Source organism: Pimephales promelas, chromosome 7, assembly GCF_988280905.1.
Source record: "Pimephales promelas chromosome 7, fPimPro1.hap1.1, whole genome shotgun sequence".
In the NCBI taxonomy this organism is placed as follows: Eukaryota; Metazoa; Chordata; class Actinopteri; order Cypriniformes; family Leuciscidae; genus Pimephales; species Pimephales promelas.
In genome coordinates this window covers 20,002,552-20,022,293 of record NC_142775.1, presented here as the reverse complement: position 1 = coordinate 20,022,293, position 19,742 = coordinate 20,002,552, and the positions used below count along the sequence as shown (strand labels likewise).

Genomic DNA, 19,742 nt, shown 5'->3' with positions numbered 1-19,742 from the left:
AGAGTTCAGTGGGGCACAAGGCAAAAATCGGGATGACACCCATAATTCATAGCATCCTCTCTCCCTGCTGTGTCCCTTAAATTCATTCTTGGTCAGGGAGCTGCACTGGAGGGAGAGGAGAAAATACCCACCAATGCCTTTGCTCCCACTAAGCCAAAGCCCTTTAAATGCGGAGAAATAATACTAGATGATGTTTCGTTTTTTTGTTTTTTTCCCTTCTATTTTTACAGAATAGTACCACTTCCTGTATGTGAGTGGGCTGTAAAAGTAAAGTTTAAAAAGTAAAAGTTTTAGACCTCTACATGTGGGCTGACATCTATAGTACTCTCTTATTATTGGACACTTTTGTTTGTGGAATGAATTGGTATGTACATTACTATAGGTGGTTAAAGAAATTAGAAAAAAAATAATTAATATTAATAATTTGTTATGTTATCAATTTTATTTTAAATCATTCATTCATTCATTCATTTTGAGACATTAAATATGTCATTAAATATGTTATTCTCTATATGCTTTATGATATTTATTTACTGTTTATGTTGTTAGTGACTTACTTGTTTTCTTTTTTTTTTTTTTTTTTTTTTTTGCACTTAGGAAAACAAGTGATTCACCCCAACCAGATCAAGGCCGTTCAAGAGGAATTTGCCCCCAGTCCAGAGAGAATCAAGTGGGCCACGGAGCTGATCGCTGCATTCGAGGAGCATCAGAATTTGGGAAAGGTGCGCATTTACTAGTCCTGTAGTTTCCACACAGAGATCTGTATTATTTTCCAGCCTGATATAGCATCAAGATATCCTCCACGGTGCATGCAGCATTGTAGCTTTTGTCTGAGAAAATCAAATGAGGTGTTGAATATTATAGTTCCTAATTTAGTGCATCATTGAGTCCTGCGTTTTCTGCTCGGTAGGGCTGCGCGTGTCTGAGATGTGCTAGTAATGTACAATCTGCCAGTAATTCTTACGCTAAGGATGGCCTGGGGGTGCATCAGCAGCACTCTCCCCATCCGGCTCTTTGCTCACAAACTGAGATTCCGGGACACAGTTGCTCTATTTATTTTGTGTTTTCCTGTATTTTTTTATTTTTTGTCTGTGCCCTATTCAATCTCCTTGCAGATTTGTTACAGAAAACGTTTGCAAAATACCCACCTGAGGTTTTACTGCCTCTCAACAAATGATTTTTAGACTCCATCAGCATAACATTACATTTAGGATGCAGCTTAACTGCAGATTTAGTTTCTTTGGATGCATATGTCATGTAATTACTGAAACTCTTTCTTCTTAAGAGGTTGTGAACGAGTAGACTGATTGAAATATCCTTCTCAGTCCAGTGGTGGAGTGAATAGGAGTATCTGGCATGCAAATAAAAGACTTCCAGCTCTAATTCCTGCAGCTGTCAAGAATATCTCCATTTTCATTCTAATGCTCTTAGTATTTTTAGTACTTTTAAATTCCCAACCATCTTGAATGAAACACTGGCTTGAAAGCTAACAGTAAGTTACTCATTCGCTACAATAAACACCGTTAACACAAGCATTTAAAAAATCTTTCCTTTGATATATATATATATATATATATATATACTCTCTAACCATCATATCCTTCTTTGCTGTGTTGCATATGCATTGCATTAAAGCTGCGTAGCAGGATATGTTCTTCAAGACAAGATCTACCTTTATTTTTATTCAACCAGTGTTCTTTTCTCCTCTCCTCAGGGGGCTTTCACCTTTCATGGCAGTATGATTGACATGCCATCTCTGAAGCAGGCTCAGAACATTGTCACAATGGCTTCAACTGTTCAGGGAAAATAATGCCAAATCTGGGTTCCTCAGACATCAAACTCTGCACCATGCTGGCAGTGCCGTGCACTTCGCGTCAACAGCTGAAATGATCTGTGCATTGTTTAACCAGTAACAGAGATGATGTGCTATGTGACACTTGATTAGTAATTGATTGATTATTTCGCCTTCTGCAGTTCCTGTCGCATGACCAGTTTCGGCATTATTTTGCGTTTGTGTTTGTCATGTTCGCCCCTTGCACGTCTCGTGTCAGGGTAGACGATTGACCGGGGTAAAGGTTGTGCGTGCCCAGCGAAAGGGCAAACAAACAGAGCTGCCCTGTCGTTGAGCTTCCATTCAGCCTGAAGGCTCCTCCGGGCCCCCGGAACATCAAAGCGCTATTTGCCAAGAAGCCGCCATGAATATACTAAAACCAACATCGGGAGAATGAGATCCGCTCTAAATCGTAGGCCTTTGTTTCTCAGCAACTCAGCAAGTCATTTTGTTCTTCGAGACGAGGCTTGAATGTGTCTGCGGCCTGGCGTAAGCTCTACGCAGCGTGCCACACGCTCGCAAACACGTACACAAAGAGCTCCGCGAGGAATCCCTCTATGTAAATATCAGCAGTTTTCTATGGATTTGTTACCCGGTCAGTGGCTCCATCGGAGTCACCATGAACATGGCCACGATGTGCCGCCGTTGTCTGTTTCACCAGTGTTCCTCACTTTCACTTTGACAAGAATGCATCTTTTGAAATAAAACTTTCCCAATGAATGACCATCCTTTCCACCCTTGAGGGCGTTGTTATTGTTTATGTCGTGTTTGTCATGAATACGTCCTACAGTACGCTATGTTCCCGCTCCTTCCTGCTGGTCTCCCACGAGCTGATGAGATATTTGGCAGAAATGTCTAGGGCGGATTTGTCTGGAATGGGGGTGGGGGGAATGGTTGATGGTTCAGTTGGTCACTATGGTAATAAAGGCCTCTGCATAAAGCACAACTGAATATGGCGTGATCAATAGTGTCTGTAGCAAGCGACTCGGCCTGAGATCCGTGCCAGCCTGGGGACACAAACAAAAATATGGAAGCCGCTGCTGTGAGTGGCCCAAAGGGCTCGACAGTAAGCTGACGGCCTGGCACCCGTCCCACACCTCTCCAAGCCCCCCCCCCCCCCCCCCCAACCCCCCCCCCCAACCTCCCCATGCTCTCTGCCTTTTGCACTCATTTATTTTCCATTTTCTTTGGAATTGTCTTTTTGGACTCGTGTCAGACAAGCCCTTTCGCTCTAAGCGCTCTTTAAACATGTCTGAAGACTCAGATCCTGAGACCATAGGATTGGTAGGCCAATGCGATGAGAGCCGTCCTGCGTTGAATTATCTAAATTATACAATTTTACAAAATATATATGCTGTCAAATTGATTAATCTGGATTAATCGCATCTAACGTAAGATATATTTGCAAACTTTTATGTTAGATGTGATTTGACAGCACTATTATATTTATTTATTTACAAACTTGTTAGTCTAATGTTAGATATGAATTAGTATTGATATTAGCATTACACCCAAAATGTATATCCTTTCATCAAATTTTGAAAAGGATCAAAATTTACTGTCTTTGCTGTCCATATAATGTTTTTAGACCACATTTACTTCAACGATATGAAAAAAGGCTGAAACGTTCTGAAAAAAAAAATGTTTTTTCTTTTTCTTTTCTTTTTTTTTAGAATTATTGTTTTGCAGAAGAAATACATCTATACAGGGTTGGAGGTTGAGTAAATGACAGAATTAAAATCTTTGTGTGAACCATCCCTTTAATACCACCCAGCCAAAACACAAGAGCTCCTATGATGATCTCTGAAACGTATGTGTCTTGTGTGAAATATGACTGTTGATTGATATGAAATTAATTTGAAACTAGCTTTTTATTTATTTATTTTTTTTCTGTTTTTTTGGCTGATGGGGTTTTGTGCCTTTTATTGTCATTTATGTTTGTAATAGAAGTATGTGATATTTGTTATAACGGGAAATTACATTTAGCAGTAGAATTAATCCTCTGATCAGTGCACCATTTATTTGATTAATTAGCTTGTAACTGCTCTGTGTAGACAATGATTCAGGGTTTAAAGGATTTGCGGACTCATAGTTCTGCGAAATACTACTTCCTCCCACTTCTTTGTCATTTTTCATGACATTTCTATTATGCCTGTAAGTTGACATAATCTTTTCAGCTCACAATGCGGAATTATTTAAATACATTTACTAGTATTCCCAAAGAGAGTACAATACAATTAACACGAATAGGACCTTACCTAATCTTGACAGCACTCAATTAGGCTTGAAACACAGTCCTGATGGTTATGTGCTGAGATTGCTCTCATAAATTATCTGATATCAACCCAGCAGAGAAAACGCATGTATGCAAAGTGCTTTCAGAGGAAAATTAAAAGGAAATGTTTTACATATTTTTCATTAATCTCAATGGGACCCGTGTGGCAGGGAGGATTTTGCTCGCCTAATTTCTCGCCAAGGGATCTCCCAATAATGACTTAATTCTTTTACTAGACAATATAACAAACTCATTTCCACAAAGATAATTCCCCTGCAATAAAACGAATCGTTTACAACAAGAGCAAAGCAGGAAGAATTTTGGAAATAATGTGTAATTGAAATGAAATTGAATTTATTGGCAGTGGGGGTATAATGAGTGAAATTGAACTGAATAGTAATGTTGTAAAATGTCTGGCGATTATTTTTATTTATTTATTTATTTATTTATTGCAGGTAGGTTAATGTGACTTTTGAATTTGCTTGATAACATTGCCAGATAATAACTTCAAATATAGGCCACTGTGGCAAATAGATGCAGATGCGTCATTAATACCTAGCTTTTGGTGACATTTGAGAAACATTCAAAAACTTGCGCCTTTGCCTAATGGAAATTATTAACACAACACATTATTGTATTTGAGGGTAGGCCTATTCACTTACTGAATACTCCGCGTTATTACCTTAGGAGGCTGTGCGTGAATGAGGATGTTACACAGACGCTGACCTTTTTATTGTGTTTTTCCTCTGTTCATTTTATAGCCGACATTTAATACATTGTTTCTTTTTATACGTTTCAAATGTCTGTAAGACTTTATTTTATGCTTTTGAAAGAAAGCGTAATTTTTATTTATGTTGCGTATTTCCTAATGCTCCATATTTTATGCATATTTAATTATGGTCCTTTATAAGTATAACCTGTTAAAAAGTTAATTCACATGTGGTATTATAAGCTTAACGTTTTGCCAGAGTAGCCTACTGAATGTGTGCTTGAGTGAAGGATAGTTCTCTCTGAATAAGCGCAGACTTTGAGCTGACTCTTTATTTGAAATGGAGACAGATCAAAGGACAAACCCCAGTAAACCTCCTCCGGTCTTTGTCTGCGGTTGCTATGGCTTCAAGTCGAGGGGCCACGTAAATCAGACTCGTTACAGTGCGACAAAAAGTCTCTAAAACTTTTTTTTGTTTTTAGCTGACTTGACCCCATGTATCTTTATTCAAGCGAGTTTAAAGAAATAGCTACAATGTCAAAAAAGTGTTGATTTGTGCATTGTGTCTGTCATAGGCCTGCTATTTCAAAAAAATGCACAATATTGCTCACGTTATTTTTGGTGAAGTAGCTACAACTACTCGTTTTGAATCGAAATGCGTGACATTTAAAAAAAGACTATTTAAAAGTGTTTTCCTGGAAGATGATTACTGTTTTCAACGGAATAATATTTTATACTTTAATAACATCTTCATCGCCGGGCCTGTACAGAGAATATGAGCAGATGTAATTTCCACCTCACTGTTAGCTATTTTAGGACCAGCCCATGGGTGGATTCCCCAATTACAAGCCCATGGCAGCCCCCCTTCAAATTGACTTTTCCTTCTGTTGTGACAAAATGGTGCAATTGTCGCGTAGCCTCCAGGATAATCAGAGTATCATGGTTTTATGTATATTATGGCGGCTGGCTCATTATCACACAAGCGCTCGTGAATTAGAGAGAAATTAAAACAATTCTGCTATATCTTTCATGGATGCGATAAAACGCTTTTGAGTGCTGGTGAGCTTGCTGTGTGACTTGACTGCTTGGCGCAGCTTGTACCATCTCACCCACTGGCTTTCTGATGAAAGAAGAACAGAACTTTAAGAAGTGTGCCGCCGGATGCTGTCAAAATTGGGGGCAGGAAGAGAATGGCTGTTCATAAAGGCGACATTTATTGCTTCTTGGCTGTTAGGACTTTTGCAGTTGAACCCCCCTAGAATGGTGCACATGCATCCAGAATGAGCCGTCGAGAGGAATAGATGATCTAGTTTGTTGTCCACTCAAATCTGTACTCGTAAGAAGTTGTAATGAGTAACAGGTGCACTGTGAATTAAACTCGATGCACATTTAGACAACTGAAATGCGAAGGTTGGCAGAGAAGAATATGACATAGGCCGATTGATAAAATATGGGGCTTATTTTATGGTGTCCATAAAGCCACTATTGTTTTCAATATCTCCGTGAAGCCCTATTATTTAATTTAAAGAGGTTTCTACGAGTTGGGTATCTTGAAGTGACCCTATAACCACCTACACAGGCTCGCATCTTTTCCAGTTCACTTAATTGTCAGGTATTGAGTCTTGGGAGCACGAGCCGCTGGTTTATCACCTTCCCTTGACACGGTGATATTTCCGTGTCTACATTCTTTAACAAGCCATTAATTAGAAACACACAAATCTTTACATTCTCTCTCTTAAATAATTTCTTGTTTTATACAAGTCGGGGAACTTTAAACATAACATTAACAAACATTAGGATGCGATAGGCTACCGAAAGAAATCACTTTAAAAAATACGTTTCATCATGTTTTGGTGAAAAGTGTTATAAAAAATTATAAAGAAATTGTTGATCTAAGTTTGATCTCATATCAGAACATTAACAACCTCAATTATGGATTATTTTAGAAAGACTGTATTAGACATGTCCTATGGGGTATATAAACATAATCTGTGTTTAGTGTCTCTATGATTTGTAGACTGAGTTACTCTTTCCAAAATTAATTTTGAATGAATCTTTTAAGTGTTATAATTATCTATTTTTTATTTTTGGTACTGATCTGTTATTTTGTGCATGCTTTTTGAAAATGAATGAATTGTCATAAAGTTTACCTTGTTCGTATAGTTATAAAAAATGATTTACAGTAATTTTCATATGCTTGTGCTCTTAACATGTTCAGCGCGTGCCTGTGTTTGCACAGTTAAGCTCTTAATTGTAGTTTATAACATCATCTCTGCTAATCCAATTAAACATGTTTGTCCTATAGACCCAGAACTTTGTGAAGAGTGAATACCGCTGTTTAAAGACAGGGCAGCCGATACAATTCTGCCTTTGAATTAAATGCATTTAATTGGTTGAACTTGCTTGGAATTGGACATTATTTAATGCTCTTTTGTATTAAGTAAACATGAATGAATGTATACATTAATTTATGACTTATTATGTATATATATAATTACTTTGCTTACAACTGGAATTACACGGATCGAACTTCTTAATTACAGCCCCCCAAAAAAAAAGAAAACTGAGAAAGTTTTTTCTATAATTTAAAAAAAACAAAAAAAAAACAATTAAATAAACAGGAAGAAAAACTTCCAAACCCAGAAATTGTAATTTTAATAAAGGAAGCACCAGACAGAAGCAGCGAAATTTAAAAAAGTCATAATTCTGCATATAAAAAAACGGATTTTCGAAATTTTGACATTTCTTGATTTGTTTCATGTTCATTCTTCAGTTCATGTCGTTTCTGAAAAGTTTTGCTTGCCATAAAACACAAATTGGAAACGCGACTGGAAGATTAAAACGGTGCTTAGATGGTGAAGTTTTTCCAATTAATCTCAATCAATATTTCGTAAAGATTAGTTTCTATATTAACGAAAAAGTTATCTTAACAACGTGGACATTTTCAATTAAAAAACGTATCTTTTTGCTATCTTCGAGAGAGAGAACATTTTAATTCGATGAGGAAAAAAAAGAAAACACTTCTACCCAAAATAAGTGTCATTTGATGTACTGAATTGTTTACTATCAAGACTCTAACAGACTAGTTTTACTCTATAATGAGTGTAAAACAATATTTTCACCGCAAAATTTGACATCAAAACACTTTTGATTAGGCTATTTGCTTGTTTCACACCGACATCTTTTCGCGTCTGATTTGAAGTTAACAAAATTATCTTTAATTTGTTATTTAGAACATTTAAATGAATACATTTTATTTAAAAACAAGCCACTTTATTTATTTGTAATTAATTCTGGACTCCGGGCATCGTTAAGAACACTTGGCAGAGTAAAGTGGGATATGGGGCTCATGAATCATTTTATCATGCCCATTTTACCTTTTTCTTTGCGCAGTAGGACAGCCTCATCACTTCATTTCTCACTTCAAATTGAATTTCATATTATACATGATAATTGCATTGCCTTCCTTTTATACACGCGTGTTGCTTTGACATTAATATCTGTAGCCTTCAGAAACTTTTATGAAAATAATTATTTTATCACGCTAGTTATTAAATATGTTTACAAGTAGGTTACAAAATCAATTTCTGTCTCCATAACATAGCATAACCTCAGTGTCCACAAAGCACCGTAGTTTAATATAAAATGTTGCCTCTGCAGAAGAGAAACCACATGGGGGTTTCTGTAAAATCTCACACCTCAAAGCCCTTTAAACTGAAATGGCAGCTTTATTTGAATATACAGACAGCAAACACTCCAAATTATATCTAGGAGTGGATTTTAAACAAACAAAACCTGTCGTTAAAAAGTCAAGCTAAGTGGTGTCATATACAGCCTGGAAAAGGAAGACAGTGACATTTCACAGGGAACGAAACGATGTATTTTTATCATCATGTCCACGTTCAGCAGGCTGTGGTTGAGCGTGAGCTGTCAAATCAGGTTGGTGAAGGCGCGTGAGTAAGCAGTGATGCTCAGGTAAGGAGCTTCTCTTCTCTGAACCACAGCACAGCTGACTGCTCCAGGAGCCAAAGTAATGAGGGTTCCGCTGGGGGCCGCCTGGTTGGAGAGGTGGCTTAACCCTGCCTGGACGAGGCAGGAGCCCGGGCTCTGCTTTTTCAATCGGAGCCCCTTGCAGAGCACGCGGCCCGCAACGAAAATTTTGACAATGCCGGTGATAAGCACGAGGTGATGAAAGGAAGCTGTCTGCGAGGGCGTTTCTGTTTGTTTGCACGGTAATTCTTTATAAAGAAGTGTGGGTTTCAAAACAAGACAAAAGCGCCGATATTGTAATGCGACGGTAAATTTGCCTAAAACTGACACCAATACGCATAAAATGAGTTTTTTTTGAATTGGAGGAAAATGCATTTGTATTTAATGCTTCCCAAATGAATTGTATTTTATTCATTATTATTTATGCAAATGACTATACTGTTTAAATAATTTGCTTGTGATTCATGCAAATCTCTTAGACAGGCCAGTCTAATAATCACGATCATCTTCATAATCAAATGTAATGTTTCCCTTGAGTGCATATCTTCATTTTCATGGGATTTCTCAAAACCAGACAATTAACACAACTGTAAAGAGAATTCCGCTTGTGTCATCAAGATGAATTTGCTCAGTTATTTTAGCAAGATATGCTGTCATTTACCATTGAAGATGTCAAGAAAGGGGCAAAGGTGACCATCCCCTAAGACACGTGCCTAATTATATAATTTGTCTTGTGATTGGGACAGAGCACTGTAAGGTCTCCACTGGGATCACTTCTTCAGCAGCCCAAACCTATCATCAGTTTCATCAACCCTCGTCTATGTAAGGGCACAGTGAGCAAGTTCATTTATCTCTTTTTCCAACCACAGGAACCGACATGGCATGAAGACATTCAGCAGCCTACAAGTTTCAGCTTTTAACATTAGAGAGAGATATTTTCAGGCGAATATTTGAGCAGATATTTGCTATCACCGGAATCTGTTTTATTCCTAAATCCTAAAAATCTAAAACCAAATTTCTATATTCTAGTAAGTATGGAGTTTTTGGCCAGTTTAATTGCATCATTCGTTGCATTACGTTTATTCGTTTAGTAGGCACTTTTAAGATTTACAAATGAAAACGATAGCAGCCAAAGCAATTGATCCAAGGGAGACATATAGCATATGGTTTGTGATACCAAAAAATATGCATAATATAATGTATTCGCTGAACTGTGGCAATGGTGTTTAAAGCAAACATCATACAGTCACTGACCGTTCTGTGGTAATTCTGAGTTCGTGTGTCGACACTGTAGTGAGCCAAATTGCTTATCAAGGCCGGACATGCATGTGCCCGGGCCTATACTTATTCCAGGATGCGCAAACACAGCACTGAAAATCGCAGACTATGCAGCTCGCATTCGCACCTGCTGAGGGGGAAAGGAAGCATTGCATTCTGGAGATATGGCCTGTGAGCACGCCTAGCGCACCTTCACAAAATGTCACAGCAGTTATGAAAGCAAGTCATTATCAACTCAGGGGGACCCTTGACACTGGTCTATGAGAGATAGTTCCAGTAGTTCAAAGCCATGTCTAATGGCTATTCCAAGGTCAGCTTGAAACAGAGAAAGTGGCTTGTGATGTTTAAGAACATCTAGCCACCCTTGTGAAGCCAGCGTGGTGGCCGGTGGTTCTGGTGGCCGGTGACGCGCTAGGGGTAGTCCAGGGGATTCTATAAATATATGGGTTTATTAAACACAGATTAGGCCTTCACTGGAAAGAAAAGCTATATATTCAATAACCATCAGAGTTGTAAAGAATATAGCAATGCAAGTCAATTGCATAGAAGTGGACTGGCTGTTTTGAGGGCTTTGACTGTTCTTCTCTTCTTTGTCCTCATCTCTTCTCTTACACTTGAGGGGTGTATATTTGTACTCGCTCGCTCTTCTTTTCTCTTACTGAGATGATCCAGCACTGTGGTTGTCCAGCTGTGCATGATGATTTCCTCTCACTGAATGTTGACCTTTTCCTCTATGAAAGATGCTGTATTCAGAGGCACGACTCTGATGTGCTGCTCATGGTAGTTCGTCTGATGTGGAATGGATCAGCATCTACAGGATGTAAAATCAAAATGGGAAGCCAATGCTGTAAAGATGATGTCACATGAATGCACACTATTTGTGCACCAAATGTTCTCCCTATTTTTACTTTAGAGAATGTTTCACTGCCAAATATTGATATAGTTGTATACACATTTTTTTTTCAAATACAAATATATTTTATTGTACTTTCTGATCTGTGATATACCACCATTCCGATAAAGAACCATTTTTATATATTTATAGATAGATAGATAGATAGATAGATAGATAGATAGATAGATAGATAGATAGATAGATCAAACTGCTTTTATATAAAACATGAAATCATTTCCTACGGCCTGAGAAGCTTCTGAACATTTGCCATATGGATGAAGTGTTTTTTTCTTTTTCTTTCTTTTTTTTTTTTCTATTAGATGTCCAGACCTGCGTTTAGGACCATTTAAACAGGACCTGTCAAATACAAGGCAAGCAGAGAAATGGTCGCATGGCTCTGAGGTTTGGTTTATGGGCTGCATGGGCTGAATGGACCAGGTGTAGAGCTCTGGCTCTTGGACATGTCCGTGGACGACCTTGCTCTCATCACCAAGAGCCTTGGAAAGCCTCCCAATCCTGGGGATCTATTTGGACCAGCACCAAGTTTGGAGACCCACAGATGTTGTGGTGAGGCCAGATATTATGACAGTTGTCTCATGCAGACAGTCAAGCTGATTCATGTGTTAACGATGAAAGGGTATGTGGTGCATATGTTGAGTTTTGAATTCCAACTTTATCTTATATTTTATCAAGATTTTTTTTTTTAATCTTGTAGTGGCCACAATATGTATATTACACTTAAATAATGGTTGTATACTGTCCTTCTCAACTCTCAAAGCTGTTCGGGAAAAAAAGGCAATTGTAACATTATAACAGCAATCACTATTTAACCAGTAGGCTATTTTTTTTTTTTCGTTTTAAAAAGTTTACTTAAACATTTTGAAATAACATTTAATAAGAAATATACATCTAGCATCTAGCATAAAGATATTGACATCAATTGTGCATTATAGATTTTTTTTTAAACAAATCGTTGCAGTCGGTTCTGATAGGCTATTCTGCTAATTGATCTTTATTTACAGTTTTATTATCATTTTTCTTTAGACTTTACGGACTCTCTATAGATATGTCCCCATAGTCATACCGGGCAGGTATTCCTCACTAATTCAAAAACTGTCAGTGTTACGAGAGAGAGCTTCATAAAATATAAATGGGTCGAGCTCGAAGAAAACTTTGAAAGTTTACAGTGAAAGTAAACGTCCTGCAATCAAATAGGACTGCGCTGCATAAATAAAAAAAAAAAAAAAAAAAAAAAAAAACAAGCTTACAAATAAAATTAAAAAAAAATTGTGTTGGGAATGATGTGGTTGCAAAATCGGCAACACTTGATTCATGTATTTTAGTTGCATATAGGCTATATGTTTTATCATGTTTGTTAATGACTTGTTCATTAAAGTGTTAGCAAAGAATCTTTTGAGATATTCGTTCAAAAAAAATAATTATGATGTGCTCGTGGAGTAATTGATTTAATGAAGTTCCTATGAAACTATTAAAAGCGAGTGGAGGTCATGCGAGCGGCACCCCTGAGCGCTCATTGTCAGATGTTTAACTCAAGCAATCTTTTGGGAAAGACATCGGGGCTAATAGGTGAACTCACAGCTGTCTGAGTCGGGCTCGAGCTTTCAGAGCAAATAGCAAACAACTACTCATCCGGCCTCTAACTTAACAGGACGGCAAACTTTCTCAACAGCCTCATCTTAAAACGCATGCACGAAGGACAAACACGACACTTAATCAATAAGTGCGCTAAACGGCTGTTAGTCACAACGATAAAAGCATGCAGCATTTTTCCCCCCTTCAAAGTTGAGCTCATAAAACATGTACTCACGTTTCACTGTATACACACCCCATGAGTTTTCGCCAATGCGTCAAAAGTTTTGGTGTCCGTTTTTAGAGTTCAGCCTCGGAGTGCAGGGAGGAAACATGCAGCCCTGCAGCTGCAACTGGATTGTGTTTTCTCAGTTATTCGGGAAACTTAAAGATAGTAGGCAGGTAGGGTGCTTGGAAGAGTTTGGCAGAGTGCCTGGAGAATGAATGTGCCCAGTTTTCTTGGTCTTCAAAGCATACTGTGGTAAAACACTCAACGGATGTTTATAATAGCTCGCATACTTTAAGTTGTTTTTATTTTGAAATGGTTCAGATGAGAAGAGTTTAGTTAGGTTGTTTTAAAATGTTTTCTTCTTCCGTGGTTGTCTTTAAAGATGCCGACTGAAAAGAGAAAGTAAAAAAGAAGGCTTTTTATGCAAGACTGCTATTTTAGCAATTCTTCAACGTGATTTAAAGTTGTGTTTAAATAATTATCGATTGATAAACAGTCACACAATTTTTACAAATAAAATGTTATGATATTTATTTGATTAAAATGTGCATATTAACACTAACCTATACAATTTTGACCACTAATCGTTTTATTGATAAAAAATAAATGTATTCTTGATGCATTCTACGTGGTTGACAAGTTTTAATTATCTCAAAGTTGACCAAACCAAAAGAGAAATTCACCATGTACATTTTTTTGAATTATTTGTGTTATTTAATAGCCTACTTAATGCACTTGTCTCCTTAGACCCTCAAAAACTATGGCACATATTCCAATAGTGCCGTAATTTACCTCTGAGACTTTGCAAGCTCGCAGATGAAATCTGGCAGTGTTAGTTGAACATATGTGCGACTTTCATACAGATAAAGTGTGAAGTGCATTTTTCTAATGGGGAAATTGCGGCAAAATATAATGCTTTCTTTTCATTCCAAGTGCTTCACATGCTCTCGGTGCATCGCTTAAAACAGGGTGCACAATGACTCGGGTACTTTGAACCCTCGTCAAACGCATAATGAGAAGCTGACGGTGTGAAATCTGACTAGACTGTAGTAAACAGCCTCCTCTGATGTGATCATTCTGTCCAATAAAGGCAAAACGGGAGAGAACTCGCTGCGTTTTCACACTGACTTCTGCTTTGTCTTTTGAAAAGTGGCGTCTGAGAGTCTGACTCTTGGAGTTACTGATTTGCAGGCTGCATGTTAAGGTAGACCATGTAAGTGATTTCCACGGGCATTGCACTAAAGGAGAACAAATCGCTGACAAAGGGGGTAGCTTTTCGATTCAATAGCGTCGTTAGGACGACCGAAAAGTATTCCTCAGATAATAAGTTCTACTTCAAAGCGTCTCCCATTCAGCTGTGACTGCTGCAGCTTTTATGAAGTCCCCCCCTCCCTTTTCACTCGGACCGGACTATCTCTTTGGTTATTTTCCACCGTGTTTATTTTGCACTATTCAAAGGGTACTTGTTTTAAATAAATAGAAGATCATTCTTTCCTTGAGCAAATAATAGTTCGTGGACAAAAGGTGGACAGAGCGCGCGCTTCTTTCCGAATGAAACGTTAATGCGCGCGAGGGATTTCAAAGATTTAGGAACAAAAAATATGAGCGATTCTGATTAAGAGCAAATTGACTGCTCTAACGTAGCATGAAACTAAAGGTCAGTGCGACTGTATCTTAATAGAGTGTTTCCAATTGAAGTGGCCTTTTTCCAGAGTCCGGTAAATACACGTACACGCTTTATGATGTGCCCTTGAACTTCACACTATTTATGGGGCGTTTCACTGACACAAAACGCTAGATTTACTATCTTAAACGACTCACCGACTTGTGTGCTTTATTCCACAGGGGTTGACGTGATGTCCAATTAGGACGAAATCAAACTTTCTCTGGAAGAACATTATAACTTCTTAATACACTTTTCTTCACGCGCATTTTCCACTCACTATATATGAAATGTTCAAGATGACTGTCTGTTTCTGCTCTTCTAAATGAAAGAATATGCAGATTTTAAGGGACAAAACGGTTCGTGGGAGAGGTTTCTGCTTTGATGATTGACCATTTAGCGGCAGTTAGTAGTTTTTTTTACCACAAATATTCAAATGGGACCTATAGAAATCCTAACGCACCGTGCAGTCTTCCGTTCTGATGTGGAACTCTTTGAAGTGGTGCAGGACTTGCGCTGGTCAATTCTGAGTCTATAGTCTGGGACAGGGGGCACTTTGAAAGCGTGATTGTGCGTTTTAATGAAGGGAATAAGACGGGGCACTTTGTTCATATTCTCCATACTACCTTATACTTATTGTCAGGCAGCTTTTATGTCTTATATTCCCATAAATGATTAATGTATTGATGGATTTGTGCTATTCTACTTTTCATTGTTAGTTAAGTGACGGTTCCCTTTTGAACGGACATTGGAAATATTGGGATAGGGAATATTTGTATATTGTATAGAAAGTAAGTGTTGTAGAAAATTTCTGTTTCGTTTGGTTAGTTTGACTGCCCCAAGTTTTACAGAAAATTGAATATTGTTACACATTGAATGTTTAGTTTTCGAATTTTAAAAGAGATGCGGACACCGATCAATGAATGAATCAAGGCCTTTTTTATTGAAAAGACCATATTTACACGTCCTGCCTTTTATTCAAGTTTTCCATATATCTATACACAAACATCACATTTCTTCACGACCTTCTTACGTTTTTTTTTCCATCAACACCATCATGCACCTCAACAGAAAGAGTTACTACACGGTTCATGCGAAATATTCCTCACATTATACAGCCTATTCAAGTAAGACCTTTTTACAGAACACGATAAAAAGCATCACTTCTTTTCACCAGAATTATATTATTCTTTGGTGTCTCTGTACTTCCAGACCAACATTAATACCAGCAAATAAATTACAATGTACAAAACTCGTTAAGACGCTACGAAAACATTCACAAGCATCAATACCATATACTATTTACAAATCAGTCAGGGACAGGCCTGTCATTGATACATTATTTAGGGTCTCAATGGACATATTTAGTACTCTTTAATCAGAGTTACATTGATTTTGCATAAAATATAGGTTTAAATATTTTAAATATCACAAAAAACCGCCCTGACCACAGATCTTGTATAAACTTTAACAAAGACTCCACTCATCCATTTTTTGACACTGACAAAATACAAAAACTTGAAATTATTGTCACTGCAATTTTTGCCCCTCAGACATTTAATGTGTATGATTCTCTATAAAAGATGTATGTGCAGCTAAGGGTGTGGTATTACTAAAACAAAAATCTAATTTGTAAATCATTTTAGCTCATATTATTTTATGTCAAGTCAGGTAAAATCAGGTTGTTGTTTTTTTAAATCGATGTTTCCTTGTTGCAAATTACATATTTTGTAAATGCAATTATCGAAACGTAAATTGTATCAATGCTCTGAGCTTGTTTTAAGGGTAAACTGAGAGGCAAAATCTTTCACCCAATGACATCCATAGGTGTTCCACTTCGAATGGCAACACTTGAATTTATTATTATTTTTGTTAATGTGGACCATTCACAATGAATATATTCCTTGCTCTTCACATCAGAGCATTGCCCTTGGGTCTGTGTGTCTGAAAGAGTCCTCGTCGTCGGATTCCGACGTTGGCACATCGCTGGAGGGTGTGTGTAGATTGTTTGGTCCAGCACTCCCTTGGCACACGTACCATTCGTTTAGGTTGGTCACCTGAGGGGAAAGGTTCGACGAACGGTTCCTGTGGGGATCCAAGTTTGGTGAGAGGGCATCACCGATAGTCGTAGACGAGGGATGGTAAGTGGAGCCCGTGTTGGCGGAAGGGGGCGGAGGAGACTTGCAGTGAACCTTCATGTGTTTTCGTAGAGAGCTCGGGTGTGTGTACGACTTGTCACAGCCCCTCACTTTACAGAAGTAAGGCTTATCGCTTGTGTGGACGTGAGAGTGCTTCTTCCTGTCACTACTGTTGGCGAATTTCCTGTCACAGCCATCAAACTCGCATTTGAACGGCTTCTCACCTGGCAAATGAGAAAAACAGAGCACTTAGATATGGAAATCACGCATATATTTTAAATGTTCTTAAAATAAGAGCTTATGAATGTTCCATATACTGTTACATAGCCTACTCTTTCAGTGAACAAAGTTTGAAAAATCACAACATTACCACTGTAACCCCACAGTAGGCTACCTATTTTCTTCTGTTACATATGGAATGTTCAGGCGCACCATGACTTATGCAACACTCTGTACATGCTTTTATTTTCTCCGACTTGGCAAATCTTCTCAGGAATTTTTTTTTTCATTGTTTTTACTGGATATGGCAACTGATAAAACATTTAGGCCCACCAAATGTTTCAGATAGTGCATGTGGAGTAAAATAACTGGCCCGGCTTTGCAAGACATCCACAGCAGAGCTATAATGTTGTCACAAATAAATGCACGTTCTATAGATTCACTGTATCATACCGTGTCATACAAGTCCTTATTACAAAACTATAACGGGTGACTTTTTACACATTCGTTGCTGATTCAAGAAACCACCATGTTACAACCATTTTAAATGTAGGTGGGTTTGACACGCTAGCCTACATATTCAAGGCACAATGTACGTCAGCACGTGCTGAGAGCATACCATTAGCCTATAGTTAAAGACCTTAAACAATACCTGCAACTTCTTAACTGGCAATAACAACTTGTCACTGTATAATGTTCACGTGAGACCATATTTGCACTGAGTAAAGAAAGAGCTTTATATTTGTTTTAATATATTGTCTAGCCTATGTAGCAACAGATAGGCTATAGCACACACGTGTAGCATTTTTTTTTAGAATACAGGTATAAGAGGAAGACCAGAAGCAGAGGCCTTCCTCGCTCTGAAAAGATGCCAACATAGTTTGTTTAATCAAAATGTGTAAATGCTATGGCTGGCACATTCTCCATATTTACATTATATGGGTCTATTCACACACTGTTTGTAATTCACTGTGGCTTTATAGACACAAATATGCCGAAAACTTCGTGTTACTATTTTCCCTTCAGCCTAATAAAACAATTTGTGTATTTGCTTATTATATTTACACACATAGCATTTAGTGCAACAACTGCAGCTAAATCTTCGCCTTGGGGTTTTGTACTCCTTAATAAAACCATTGCATGCATTAGAAAATAATACTACGCAATGCACTGGTCTGCTCATAAGAGCGTGTCTGTAGAGTACTTTTCCCCATATGTAGTCTAGTAGCAATATGTGCGTTGATCTCACAGCCTTTTCAAAGTGCATGACGCAAAACAACACCAAGGGATACTTTTTGCTTGGCGAATACGCACTGTAAACAAACAGCCCATTTAACCTCTCGGTTCTATGCGAAGGGTGATATTTCTGCATGAGGGGGAAGGACAAAATGTAACTTTGTCCCAACGTTGCTACATGCAAATAAAACAAGATTATCTGCCAAGTAGCGAAAACACGCTCAATACGCGACATCTATGAACACGACTAAAGTTGTTTTCAAGAAATGTGCTAACTTTTCACTAACCTGTGTGCGTCCTCTTGTGAATCTTGAGATTTTCTGAGCGCGCGAATACTTTGCCACAACCGGGAAAGGGGCACGGGAACGGCTTCTCGCCCGTGTGCACGCGAATGTGATTTATCAGTTTGTACTTGGCTTTAAACGCCTTTCCCTCGCGCGGACACTCTTCCCAGAAGCAGACGTGACTGCTCTGCTCCGGTCCCCCGACGTGCTCCACCGTGACATGGTTGACGAGCTCGTGCATGGTGCTGTAAGTTTTCGAGCAGGGTTTCTTGGACGTCTGTTCCTGGTCAATCCACTTGCAGATGAGCTCTTGCTTGATGGGCTGCCGCATGTACCGCAAAAACGCCCCCGTGGCTCCGTGAGGAGCCGTGGCGAGGTTCACATTTAAGTTCATGGAGTTGTAGCTGTGAAGTGAAGAAGATCCATAGTGCTCGGGCCTGTGGCCGAAGTGCTCTGGCCTGCCGTAGATGTCCCCCGGTAGACCCAGACGCATCTGCCCATTGAGGGCATGGTGGTGGTGATGGTGGTGGTGGGCACCTGGGGCCGCTTGCTCGTGCAGTCCAGAGAAAAGTGGATGGGCACCACCTTCCGCGTGCCCATAAGCACCTGTTGGGGAAATGAACATGCCATGGTGATGAGGGGAGGAGGCGGAACTATGCTGGTCGCCAAGTGCATGCATAGCAGAGGCTGAGAGCTCTCTCCTGAGGATGAAGTCCCTGTTGGTGGTGTAGCCTGTGTGGGGGTGAGCCACGGGGAAACCAACTGTGGTCTGAGAAGACGTGAAGGATGCCGCGGTCTGGGCTTCGGGATGGCTTTGAACAGGCTGAGAGGGACTAAGTTTGAGAGCATTGGTCTGTGCCATGTGCTCGGGTCCAAATGGAGTGAGAGCCACTCCGGGGTCGTTGCCCATCTCCCCAGGGTGGAGGTGGGCATGGTGGGAGTGCGGGTGATGCCCCCCTATCCCCGGGAAGCCTGTCATATTCTGATGAGGAAGGGCTTGAGTCGATGCCAAATCCGCTAATCTTATCGCCGAATTCCTCTTGCTTAAAGGGGGCTCCATCACTACGCTGTCATGTCCACGCTCACCGCTATTGTTTTCGCCAACTACGGGCCTTCTGAAACCATTAAAATATATGTATATGGCCGTCTATAGAACTTCTTTTGTCCTGCCTCTAACTCTGCTTGCTCCTTTTCCCACTCTGTCCTCAAGCGATTGGCAGAACATACAACAGTTGGAGGACACAGTGGGGAATAGAGTTTAGAAATGGCACTGCGGGTATTGGACAGATTTCGGTGACTGGCAGTTAAGAGAACGAAGCGATTGGCTGTCTTTCAGCGCAGAGGCTCAGCGGGGTTCCGCCCCCTCACTCTCTTCATCACTGTTCACTCCAGAAAGTTGTGCTCA

At 39.1% G+C, this 19,742-nt stretch overlaps 2 protein-coding genes and 1 long non-coding RNA gene across 3 annotated transcripts in view; 1 reads left to right on the top strand and 2 right to left on the bottom strand.

Annotated features, from left to right (window-relative positions):
• The window catches only part of clybl (citramalyl-CoA lyase), a 62,705-nt gene extending 60,150 nt beyond the window's left edge, over positions 1-2,555 (top strand). Inside the window, exons 7-8 of the mRNA XM_039655268.2 lie at positions 598-722; positions 1,715-2,555. Of these exons, the coding sequence (XP_039511202.2) occupies positions 598-722; positions 1,715-1,810 (221 nt within the window). The 3' untranslated portion in view covers positions 1,811-2,555. The remainder of the gene's footprint in view (positions 1-597; positions 723-1,714) is intronic.
• Positions 2,556-8,525: 5,970 nt separating this feature from the next.
• LOC148978331 (uncharacterized) lies at positions 8,526-13,167 on the bottom strand. Its single transcript, XR_016169281.1, has 2 exons — positions 12,807-13,167; positions 8,526-10,894 (listed from the first exon to the last, which is right to left on the bottom strand). It is a non-coding gene; the product is annotated as an uncharacterized LOC148978331 (long non-coding RNA).
• A 2,211-nt stretch (positions 13,168-15,378) lies between these two features.
• On the bottom strand, positions 15,379-19,563 carry zic5 (Zic family zinc finger 5). The gene is made up of 2 exons (XM_039655266.2): positions 18,341-19,563; positions 15,379-16,822 (listed from the first exon to the last, which is right to left on the bottom strand). The coding sequence occupies exons 1-2, from the start codon at positions 19,395-19,397 to the stop codon at positions 16,377-16,379; spliced, it is 1,503 nt and encodes a 500-aa protein (XP_039511200.1). The 5' UTR covers positions 19,398-19,563; the 3' UTR covers positions 15,379-16,376.
• Positions 19,564-19,742: the final 179 nt, after the last annotated feature.